Source organism: Cariama cristata, unplaced genomic scaffold, assembly GCF_000690535.1.
Source record: "Cariama cristata isolate BGI_N322 unplaced genomic scaffold, ASM69053v1 scaffold12645, whole genome shotgun sequence".
In the NCBI taxonomy this organism is placed as follows: Eukaryota; Metazoa; Chordata; class Aves; order Cariamiformes; family Cariamidae; genus Cariama; species Cariama cristata.
The window spans coordinates 13,806-26,403 of record NW_009619290.1 but is presented as its reverse complement, the minus strand read 5'-3'; the positions used below and the strand labels follow the sequence as shown (position 1 = coordinate 26,403).

At 38.3% G+C, this 12,598-nt stretch overlaps 1 protein-coding gene across 1 annotated transcript in view; it reads left to right on the top strand.

Moving 5' to 3' along the window:
- Positions 1-309: 309 nt before the first annotated feature.
- SH3KBP1 (SH3-domain kinase binding protein 1) overlaps positions 310-12,598 on the top strand; it is a gene marked incomplete at its 5' end in the record, with an annotated part of 24,608 nt that continues 12,319 nt past the window's right edge. Inside the window, 2 exons of the mRNA XM_009701191.1 lie at positions 310-472; positions 5,580-5,665. Coding sequence (XP_009699493.1) covers positions 310-472; positions 5,580-5,665 — 249 coding nt within the window. The remainder of the gene's footprint in view (positions 473-5,579; positions 5,666-12,598) is intronic.

Sequence of the window (12,598 nt, the reverse complement as noted above, 5' to 3'; positions counted from 1 at the left end):
TTTTACACTCAGAAATCAGTAATTTACTGAAATAAAAAATTTCATTCCCATTCAGACATTACACACACATTTTCGCCATGAGGAATTACAGGCAGAACCGGCAGGCAGCGCAAACAACTGATTTGTGGTAAACATGTTATTTCAAATAAAGAATGATTCAGGACAGAAGTGGAAAGGTGATAAGCTTTTTCTTTGTATACAGTGTATCTACAGTTGAAGATTTCTTGCTTAATTGTAGACTTGTGAGTGCAAATGAATTCCACTTAATAATACCCATGTTCTTTTTTTCTGGAAATAATTGATTTAAAGAAAGATCAGAGAGAGAGCAAAAACAGTTAGACTTGCAGAAGCCTTCAGTTCCTGCTATACCTCCGAAGAAACCTCGGCCACCCAAAGCAAACTCTGTGAATAGACCTGGTACCTTGCCCCCGAGACGACCAGAAAGACCAGTTGTGCCTGTGACTCATACAAGGTATTGTTTTTCCTCTGTCCAGTGTTTTTGGGATTAGTGGAAAACACACACATTTAAAGAATTCAGATTTTACAGTTCATGTCACAATTTCACGGTAAACTGTATTTCAAGAAAAAAAAAAGGGAAAAAAAAACCCTTCTAGTCATCTGGCTGGATCATAACTATCTTCTCAAGAGTAACAGTTTTAGACTGTTCATTACTGGTTCATTTCTACTGATGAACACACTGTTACTGCAGCATCATAGTTTCCACTGCAGAATATGTGGGAAGTGTCTGCCTCAGTATGTTGCGCTGGTGTTGACTTTCTTAGTTTACTTCCAATTATTCCAGCTTAGCCCAGGCATGAAATCAGTGCAACAGCTTGGATTGTACTGAGGAACAGCATTAGACAATGCACATTTCAAATGCTGTCAGCTTGGTTTTCATCTGTTTGATCATTTTAGATCAATGTTTAGCAAAATACATGTGTGTTCATAGAATGCTCTTTAAGCTGATGCCACTGCAGAATACTACTGTCAAGTGTTTATGTTCTGATGTTGGTTGTTATTCTGTAGTTACATGATGCTCTTTATGGTGGTTACAGCCTTTGAGGAGCACTGAGAAGTTGAACTTGCCAGCACAACTCCATTTAATCTCTGCTAGAGCTTAGAAAAGCAGAGGTTGCAGAAATTAAAGCCCTTGCCTATAGTCCTAATCAAGTCTAGATGGCTGCATCAGTCATCAGCATCTCGGCTGTACACTGTAGACATCCTTCATGCACAGTGGATAGAAATAGGTGAAAACCAGAAAAAAGCAGTTGCCTAAAATGGGCAAGCTGCACATCTTGCAGAAATACTAGGATATAGGCACAGAAATAATTTTACTATTGAACTGTTAGAAAAGTTAGCTGCCATTGAACTACTGGAGTTCAAGTATACTAATAGTGAATTAAATACCAGTATGGAGTACAGGGTGGAGTGGAATAAAATAGAAATCCTAGACATTGATTCCCCTCATTCCTCCACATATGCTTCATCAAACAAATGCTCTCAGTGTGAAATCTGAAGCACATTAAAAAAAACAAAGGATGCCTGCCTTGTGCTGCCAGTTTCATCTTACTGAAGTGCTTTGGCTGTGCATCTCTGAGAACTTAGCCTATCCAGGTGCTACTGCAACAGCTTCTTTTGGACTTCTTGGCTTTGAACATGCTTGCCCAGTTGTTCCAAAATACAGTCCACACCTGCTGGTCACTTGGGCATGCTTGGAAAAGCAATTATTTGCTACAGCTTTTAGATTCAGCTAAGTGATGTCTTCTTGGCAAGACCGATACGTAGCCTCGTGTTCAGTTCACTGGCTGGGGGTGCAATGGGGTAGCTGTTCATTTGGTCTATCCTTTGCCTGGAATATTTTAAACATCTTATAAATATTTTAAACATTTAGAGTTGTGAAGGGGTGTTTTATTAGTCTTCTGTTTTCCTTTTTCTTAAGTTCAAAATTGTATAAAGAAAACAGGCATTTTTAAAGATATTTCCGTTTTCATGTTAACGAAATGAAAAAGCAGATCTAAACAGTAACCCTGTTATGTTCTTAATTGTCTAACCTGTGCTATGTCTAGCACAGAAAAAAATGCTTTGTTCTTTTCATCTAATACCATTATATTTGAAAGAATTCTACTTGTAACAGTAGTTAGCTTAAAACTTAGAAGGAAAGATGATTTTTAAGGTAATGATGATGCATGTTGATGATCACAGTTCTAGCAGTTTCTTATTAATTTCTTTATCAGCTAATTCATATTAGTGGAATTACCTCATATAGCTGTTCTGCCTAGTAGGCTCTAACTTATAAGGGTGTCTTACAGGAAAAGGGTAGAAAGTTCACATAATTTGAATTCGAATTACGTGAATAAGTAAGAAATGTGAAACTTCAAGTGGAAGCAGTCACTTCGACAAAGATGTTTTGGTTTTAGATCAGTTAAGTTTAATAAGTTAGTAAATATTTTTAAGACCGGCTGGTATCCATTTCCAGAATCTGAAAAACCTAAGGCAATTAGAATAAAAATTGAACCAGCAGAATTTTTGCTGACCTGTCATGGATTAACCCCAGAAGGCCGCTCAGCTCAACCCAGGCACTTGCTCACTCCCACACAGCGGGATGAGGGTGAGAATCGGAAGGGCAAAAGTGAGAAAACCCATGGGTTGAGATAAAGACAGTTAAACTGATAAAGCAAATGCTGCACATGGCAGCAAAGCAAAACAAGGAATTCAGTCCCCACTTCCCATCGGCAGGCAGGTGTTCAGCCATTCCCAGGAGAGCAGAGCTTCATCACATGTAGTGGTGACTTGGGAAGACAAACGCCATCACTCCAAATGTCCTCCTCTTCCTCCTTCTTCCCCCAGCTTTTATTACTGCGCACGATGTCATATGATATGGGATATCCCTTGGGTCATTGGGGTCAGCTATCCTGGCTGTGTCCCCTCTCAGCCCCTTGAGCACCCCCAGCCCTCTCGCTGGTGGGGTGGGGTGAGGAGCAGAAAAGGCCTTGGCTCTGGGTAAGCCCTGCTCAGCAGTAATGAAAACATCCCTGGGTTACCAACGCTGTTTTCATCACAAATCCAAAACATAGCACCATGTGGGCTACTGTAAAGAAAATTAACTCTGTCCCAGCCAAAACCAGTACATGATCCTAGGGGGAAAAATTGCTGTAGTTATAAAGTGAGTCCTGTGAGATTTCCACAGCAGCTGCTGAGCAGAAGATGTTTTTTTTCTGTTCTGAGTAAGTGGCTTACATGTTATGCATCTCACTGACTTTTTGTGAGGATGATTGTTTTTCCATTTAAATGTAAACCTCCTTCCTTGGAGGCAGGTTAGGGCTTCAAGGGCAATAGGAGAGACAAAAACCATGTGGGACAGAGGATAGGTCTCAGAGAATTTGCTCCAAAGGCTTCACAGTTTATTTAGATAGTTTATTATGTACCTGTGATTATACAATTTACTGATGAGGCAATTCTTTGGAGTAGGCAAGCCACAAAGACCTAAAGAAAGTGCATTTTTACAATCAGTCTAAACCACTCTGCGTTCATGTGCTAACAGGGGCAGGTTCCCTATCCTGGCAGCCCGTTCCTGCAGCCTCCCTTATGTTAGCACCAGCATTTGTGCAGCCATTCAGCCATATGGGTCAGGGAGTTGCTCCAGATGGCAATTAGTTTGCAGTGGGCTTTCTATTAGTGTGGGGTTTCTTTCAGGCTGATGATCTGTCTGATGAAGCTGACAGCCTGTCTGCATGGGCATGAGCAGAGGGAGGGAGACGCTGTGACCAAGAAGGGATGGCTCCACTCTTTTCACAACAGGATGGATGTGGATTGGCATAATAAGACTGTTGATTCTTTTGACAGCAGAGTTGGGTTTTTTGGTGGGGTTGTTGTCATATACCTTGGTATCTTACGTAGTCAAATGGTAAATGTTGTGACTTTCAGCCCTGAATCACACCATCCTAAGAATCTCCTCCAAAACCGTATTCACACATTTCCTAGAGCACTTCCAACTCACATGGTGCTCTCAGTTTGCTGGGAAATGTATGTGTGTAAAACAGAGTACGCAGTCAGATGCTCATTACCCTGTCAGCCAAGAAACTATGTTGCTTCTTACAGATTTACAAATATATAAAGAAAAGTTAAAGACCAAAAGATAGGAAAACTAATTGATTAGTTAGATCACTTGAGGAATACCCTTATTTATCATCTTGCCAATTAATACATTTTTCCAGAAATGTATTAAAGTTCTGTTTCCTTTCTGGTGCAGACTGCCTGCCGTATTGATAGCTGTGTAGGACTAGTTTGTTTTTCAGGTCACAAACTGATTGTCTACCTTTTTTCATTCAAAGAATACTTGTCACCCTACCACTGTGTTTAACAGGATATATGTGACTTCCTCCATTTTTTAACACAAATTTTCAGGCTCTAAAGAGCCTTCCTGAGGTCTGAAATAGGGGTTCCAGCCACTTTGTGTTTTGCTCATAAACTGCTGCCATGACTTGAGGTTCAGGCCATCTGTCATCAGCTTATGGCACCAAAAGCAGAGACAAATGAAAAAATCGACGAGATTCAGGAGCTTGCTATGTATTTTACTGTCAATGGCTAATTATTGCTGTTCATAGAAATGCACATCTGTCTGGGTCGTTTCAGGGACAGATCTATATTTTTGCCTGTAATTTGGGTACCTTATGTACATCATAATCGTTACAGTGCTACACTGGGAATGGTCGTTACGGAAAACTATTATATTTGTTAGGGGACCTGGTAATGATGGTAAGTACAATTTATTGCGTTAACTGAACAGTTGTTATCACAGTAAATGTCACAGGGATTTGTCTGTGTGATCTGTGCAATGCTAAGCTATTCACCTACCACTGGCCCTTTTTTAATTAATTGTTTCAATAGTCAGATTATTTTAGTAAACTTAAGTAGTTCTGGGATGGAAAGTTCTACAGAGAAATCATGTTGCTTATGTTTGATCTCCTGTTTGATTTAAAAATAGTTCCTCTGTATAAAGTATCACATCTCTTGACACTTGCCTATTCCAAAGACATTTCGGACAGACAGGTGATCTTGGTTCTTTGGACCTGCAGAAACAATATTCATAGTCTAGTCTCATAGGCAATGTGCAAAAACCTGGTGGAGGAGCTGCATTCATGAGTAAATATGTGGAACTGTTCAAATGCACAGTGATAACTTGAGGCTCTCTCCCGTTCTGCAATATTCTAGATAGTCCATCACTATAGTTTATGCAAGCCAATTAATTAGAAAAAATTACAAATAAGATGTTGAAGAATGTCCCTTTGCCCTTAGGTTTCCTTCATGTTGCGATGCTGTGAACATCTGAAGAATTATTCAGGACACTGCAGTGTCTAAAACAGGCTTATTTGACAGGTGTTAAGGAGAAATTATATAAGGTTAATCCATACAGCATGTCTGCTTACTGAGATTGCGCTCTCTGACATATTGCTATTACTCTGGTACTACAAAGGAAGAATATTTCATTCTCTCATTATTAATTGCAAGTTAGCTATCAATTTACTGTAACCCACACAAAAACTCCAATAAAATATCTCCTTTTCTTGATCCAAATGCAGGAGTGATAGTCCAAAAGTGGAATTAGTGGGCAGTACAGTATCTGGCACTCTAGAGAAAGACTCCTCTGAAAGAAGCAATGACATCGGTAAGTTATAGTGCTTTTTATAGTTTGCATAAGAAATTTATGGTGTAAATTTCTGCTTTTTAGTGACTTTGTTGTGATCCAAAAGGCAGATTGAGGATTTGGCAATGAATGTGAGTGCATTTATGTCAAATTTTAACTGCAGAATTAAAAGATCATTTCTGCTTTACTTTTAAAAGTTTTGTTGGAGTTTTCAGTTTAAAAAATTTTTGAAAAGGAAATCTGGAATGGTGAGCTATTTTGCATAGGAGAGTTTTTGTTATTTCTGTTAAAAAGTCTGAAACAAATGAGAAGACCAATGATAATAAGTCATACTTGTTTAACAGATGTAGTATTAGTGCTGTGATATCTTTAATGCTGCAAAAGATTCTGGGTTTGGTGCAGTTAGTAATCTTTACACTTTCCAATACAAAGAAATAGAGATCCAATTCAGGCCAAATTGAATAAATTTTACTGCAAATGTCACTTAAAAGCAGTCCAAATTTCTCTTGAAAATAATAATTTGTATTCCTGCAACACAAACAGTTTAATCAGGAAATCACCTGGAGAAGAGTAATGATAGGTTATTTTTCTGTCTTCTCTCACTCTCCTTCCTTCTCAAGTTGGCAGTGCAGGAGAGATGTTTGCTGGGGTGGGTGCTGCAGTAAGTGGCACTTGGAAAGCAAGGTGCTCTGACTCTTGTCCCAGGGCTGTAAGTGAAAGCCACAACAGCCATCTTCTACCTCTGCTCAGAAACAGGCCGGCCACAGCTGTTGCCGTCGCTCTCCCCACGGTCGCAGCTGCGTCGTGAGAGACACATTCTTGTAAAAGGCAGAACCAGGGTACCCTGAATGTGTAAGCATTACTACCTTTCGCTGGCAGCATTAAATGTTATTTCAGTGTGGTGGTTTCTACCCAGACTGCTTTATTAGTAAAACTTTTCTGTAAAGTAGTATACTTTGAACAGCCAAACCTGCTTTTCCTTTGGACTTTAAGGCAGAGCTTTAAGTTATGCATGGATTTTAATTGCAATGTATCAAGAAAATGCTAAATTGATTTCACATAGGTTTTTGAGCTTTTCAGCATCCATATGTCTGCTTTTTTTTAACCTTTTGCTGTTGCTATGGTTTATGATAGTCACATTCTTCTGGAGAAGCAAGTTGTATGTTTTTTCCAGATTTTCATTTGGGATAAACATGGAAAGCTAGAAGCTTGTGATAAATTGCATGAACATTTTTATTGTAGAGATTAATTTAAAGAAATGGTATGGTAATGCAGTCAAATTGTACCATTTAGTGTTTGTTACCCATGTTACAAATTTGCTTCAAAGCATATAAGCCTTTGCTTACTTGAAAGACAAAGCTATGACTGCAAATAGCATATAGTGGTGTGATGGAAGTAAACTTTTCTAATCTTTGTTCTAGTTTCCTTGGAATCACTAGCAGGATAAAAACTTGGAATATTTTGTATTTTTTCTGTTGCCTTTTTTTAACAACCTATGAAAGATTAGGTAGGAAATTTGATTTATAATAATTTTCGTTAATTTCTGGAACTTAGGTGGGGGTTTTTTTGGTTTTGAGTTTGTAGGGTTTTTTTTTTTAATGGGGAACAGGAGCCAACAAGAGTCCATAAAGCAAACCATACACACAACATGCTGCAAAAGGGTTAGCTGGTGACCTCCTGTTACCACTAACAAGGAGAACCTATTAAGCCCAAGGATAAAATAGTGTGAATACTTAGATAAGTATAACTTGATAGGGTCAAACCAGAATGGCATTTACAACAGCAAATCATATCATTCTAGCCTGTTAGACAACTCATTAAAAGAAAAAAAGAAATAAATTATGATTTTGGAATGACAGTGGACCCAAAGATTGTAACTGTTATAAATTTTCAGGAGGCTGTTGACAGCTCTTGTGAAATACTGTTAAAGAAATAAACAGCCTTTTAAGAGAGGGTAAAGCAAAAAATTTAAACTTAATAATCCAAAACAATTCACAGTGGATTAATGTGTTTTACTACGAGGAGAAGTTTGGAGTTCAGGACAGTTTATGGGGCAGTGTAATTGGAAATATGTATGATAACTGTGTTAGATCTTTTATTTATTTACAAAGAGAACAATGGGTTGGAGAAATCTTGTGGGTAAATGAGTTATTAGTAAAAATGATGGATGAGCGTGTGGAGTTGTCCAGTGTATTCCAAAACACTGATGGATGGGACAGAGTGAGTCCAGATAATATTTAACTGTGATACGTGTTACCAGTGTTACCCAAGTGTCATGTACTCTGTGGGAAGGACAGCCTCAGCTTCTCTAAGGTTCATTCTTCCAGTCAAAATGGATCTGATTAAATCTACCATTTCTTTTCAGTAATCCAAATTTACATAACGAATTAGAGTGGACCTATGTGACAGGCAAGGTGGGGCTTAGCAGTAGCCTTTGAAGAAAATGGAAGTTAAATGGCCTTTGCAGCAACTCGTATGTATGACCCTTCTGGTTACTGGGACCCTCTTTGTTCCTCCATTAGCCCCAGTGCCATTCCCGAGCACAGAGGACAAAGCAGCAGTCAGCTGCAGGTTGCCTCACCCTCTTTCATGCTTGTGCTAAGTACTGATGGTGAATTACGGACTGCAGATGAACACTGTGGCACTCTCCTGGCTTTTCAGCACTAGCAGTGTTAAGCTGGATCATGGCTGTCTCATTCTCAGTACTATAACCAGTCTATAGCTCTTGTTCTTTCATTCAAAGCAGAGAGATGTACAGAAGCACTGGAGAGACAGTTTTGGTTATAAAAGCTAACCATACTAAAGCTGGGTGGAGAGCATTTTTCCATTCTGTGAAACCTTTTTAAGGATTTCTATATTGGTTCCTTTTCTTTATCATGATGAGACCAAAACCTTTACGACAAGGGAGGAGAAGGTACAGGGTCCTTCCATGTGCTGTCTCCTCAAAAACAAACAAGTGATCAGCAACAACAAAGTCAGTAATTCCATCAACAATTGAGAAGCAATATGCAGAGGGGAACTGGGGAATGCAGGTTCAAAACTTCTATTTTGTCTAAGTCCCCTGTTCTAGATCAGTGTGTTAAGCATTGCTTGTTTCAGAAATGGTATTTTTCTATTTATTTTCAAAGTAATATTCCACCAGTGGATTAGTGTTGCCTAACTAGAAAACCCCACACCTTTAAAAACACTTTTAAAAGCATTCTCAGCCAACTTTACCGATCTGGAAAATCACAAATGCTTGAGCAAGGCCGAGGCGATGTGTAATACTGTGCATAACGTTCTGTCAGTTGCATATACAAAAAGTTGGGTTTATGTAGATGTTATTGCATGGCTTGATTTCACTCACATGTTCTGCAGAGTTGTGACTTGACATTTAAATTTCTTGATGATAATACGGCACTGATTACAATTTTGCAATCTGTACTGACAAGAGCAAGTCCTGTTCAGCAGCATCACTACTGATTGTAGCTATAATGGCAGCTGTTACTACTGTTGTTCATGCCTTTGCTTCTTTCCACAATCCTTACAAACACCATTGGAAAACTAGCCTTTCAGAATATATTATTTAAGAGGAACCGTTCCCCATTCCTCCTCACTTCTTTTGTTTTCTTTTTGCCTGTTTTCAGTGATGCCTTTACTTTCCTTTCCACATATCTTTCATCCAACTTTTCCTATTTACATCTCTTTGCCATGGGTAACTCTTCTTCATTTCATGAGGGTAAGGCTTTTTTTTTTTCATTTCTTTTCTGTCCTGTCTTTGCTTTAGTTGACAGTGCATAACAAAAAAATACAAAAAGAAGTATTTTGTAGAACACTAAATGTATACATGGCTGGGGGGGGGGGGATTAAAAGTTGAAATTGAGCGTACTGTGACAGAAAATCTTGCACCATAGCATTGAAACAAGAAATAGTGGGGGGGGGGTATTAAAAGTTGAAATTGAGCGTACTGTGACAGAAAATCTTGCACCATAGCATTGAAACAAGAAATAGTTTATTTCATTGTACCATAAGAAATTTTAGTCATGTAAGTGACACGTACAGTTTGCACGCACTGTTTGTCAATGTTGTGGATTCATTAAACTGTTCTTAGAGACAGATGGTATCATCGCAAAGTTTAATGCATGTATTTTGTTGTAACATCCTTAGGTGTTACAAAACAAAAATATTTAGCAACATGCTAGGTTGGTTCTCTAGTCTGAAAGAGGGACAAAAAAGAACAAAATAAAGCATAGAAATTTGAAGAGCACTCGCTGGCTGTCAGTGGAATGTGCACGGTCATGTCACCCAAGACTTTGTCTACAGTATTGCTGTGGTTAAATCACAGTAGTTACATCTGCTGTAAAGTCTCATGTACTAGCAACTGTTCTGGATTGACACCAACTTTTTGAGCTTAGTTTAAAATGCTTCTAAAGCAACATAAGCTACACTAAAGAATAGTTCTTATGTAGAATTACATTAATTTCAACAGCTTAAATTCATTACTTTTTTTTTAGGTTATGTGTTTCTTTTTAATTTCACAAAGAATTGTTATATCTGAGGGCCAGTGCAATGACAGAAACACCTAGCACATATAATAGCTTACTGGATCAAAAGCTAATGCTTCCAGAAAATTACTGAATTACTCTAATGAATTATTGGTATTGAGTTATTTCTGCAAATCAGGATTAATCCTAATTCTTTTAACTATATACACACACACACACACACACACACGCTTCGGAATCCTGCAATCCTGAAACAAGTCTTGTCTTTCCAAGATAGGTTTTCTTTTGAAATAATCTAACACTTAAAATCATATGGATTTAAGCTAAATGATTTAAAGAATAAGCCAGAAAGAAATAAAATAATATCTTTACTGTGGAAATGCTCAGTTAATCCACACGTGAAGCAATTTCTGTGCTTTGCAAAAAGACTGAGTCGCACAGGCACTTTGCACACAGAGCAAAGCAGATGCTTCTTTCCAATATTTTTTCTGGCTCTTTCCACATTTTGCATAGTATTTATGAAAGCAGTTAACAATCTTCAGCGGTGCTAACATAAGGCACATATGCCTTCATTGTTTAACATATAGCATTGGTATGAATTTTCTTAAGAGATTCCCTGAAAGCTGGTTAACGTGAATCCATTTTTCAGCATGTCTTCAGACGTTAATCTTCAGAGCATTTGTTTGTGGATAACGGAGTACTGACTAAACTGACGTTATTAGCTGTACACTTTTTCTGTCCCTCCTTCCAAGGCTGGTGCTAACTTGCCTGGAAGGGCAGTTAAAAATACCCTGCTTGAAAATATCTAATAAACAAACAAATAAAAAAAAGTCTTCAGTATATCATATTTCTTTGAGCTGTATTTGCATTGTTCTAGAGCTGTAACATGCTCATATTTGTCAGGAGAGGTGATCGCTGTGCCTCTGTCTGGAAGGAAAAGTGATCTAAAAAGATTTGGCCCACACTAGGGAAAAAGTTGGAGAATATTTCCAGTAAAAGGTTGTAGAATGGAGCAGGTTTGTCTTTTAATCACAAGCTGTTATGCTGTGAGACATTATAATTGTTTTGCCTGAAGACACAGAGTAAAAGCTGGAAAATAGAAAATACTGGTAAATATAAGGGTTGGAGGACAAAATGTGACTCATATAATGAAGACTGAAATCTACCTAAATCAGTTATTTCTTTCTGTGCTGCTCTTCATGCTCGTTTTGATAGAGCGAAGCAAAGGACCAGAATTATCCAACTGGGTTAAGTTGTAATATTTACATCAGTGAAACAAAATCACCCATAAACATAGTTGTGAATTATAAATATTGTAATCAGGGATATGTTAATGGTCCGTTATGTAAATTAATTAGGTCTCTTACCCCAGGGGGTCCCGAAAAAGGCAGTAAACCAGGAATTTAAATCATTCTCCATGTGCGTCAGGTTGAGGTGCCTGAAAACAGCATATAGATTTCTTCTAGCTCAGTTTTCTTCACCTTTCAGTTCATTCTTGGCATCTTCTGAATCATTAAAAATAAAATCCTTATGAGGGCACCGGCAAGTGGATAGCAAAGCTCATTATGGCAACTTTCTACATTCAGCTATTAAACCGATAAAAGGTTGAAATGGGAAGGAGGACTGAAATGGGAAGAGACCGTTGTGTACTTTCGGAAAGGTAGCTCTCCAGTGACTGCCCTGGGAAGCCAGGTGAGCTAAGCTGTTTCCCCCCAAAGCGAAGAACTGTGTGGGCAGGCTCCCTAGTACATCACCGTTACACTCCTGAGCCCAGTAACCCTGCAGCCAGGGAGCTCTCCTGCTAAAAATGCGTTACCCAAATGTTAAAAGAGAGTCTGCAATTCGTTATGGGTTGGATTCTGCTGCTCTGACCCTTCCTGGGAGCGTGACTGGATTCCTTGAAGGGTATGATGCTGTCAGCATGGAGGCAGTAGCAGAATCTGGGCCCTTGAAGTAGTTTAAATAATTGTAGTCTTTTGAAAATTCCCAGTTATATTCAGATTATTGTTTGAGTTAGTTTTTAATTAGTGCTATATATTGAACGGACATTCATGCAGAAGATTTCATCTGCAGTATCTCTGTCTCATTTGATAGCTTTCAGGATTATTGTATTTAAAGACAGTGTATGTACCCTTTCACAAGCCTATTGTCAATCTTTTAAATGTATTGAAAATGATTATGAAATGAAATCTACCTCTGTGACTTTTGCGACATTATCCTCTTCAAATGAATTGAACTTCACCTTTGCCTCATTTCTTCCAGTCCCGCTGTATTTCTGTTCTATGAAACCTTGCCGTTAGCATTTTCAATGTGTTGATTCTGTTCTCCATCACTTTCCATTTCAGTTTTCTCAAAGTGAAACCTCTCTGCTAATTCAGAAAAATTTCTGTCTTTATTATGTATAAATGACTTTGCCCAAAGACTGAAAAACCTAAACATAAGATAGAGTTAAGGCCTAGCCACATTTTAT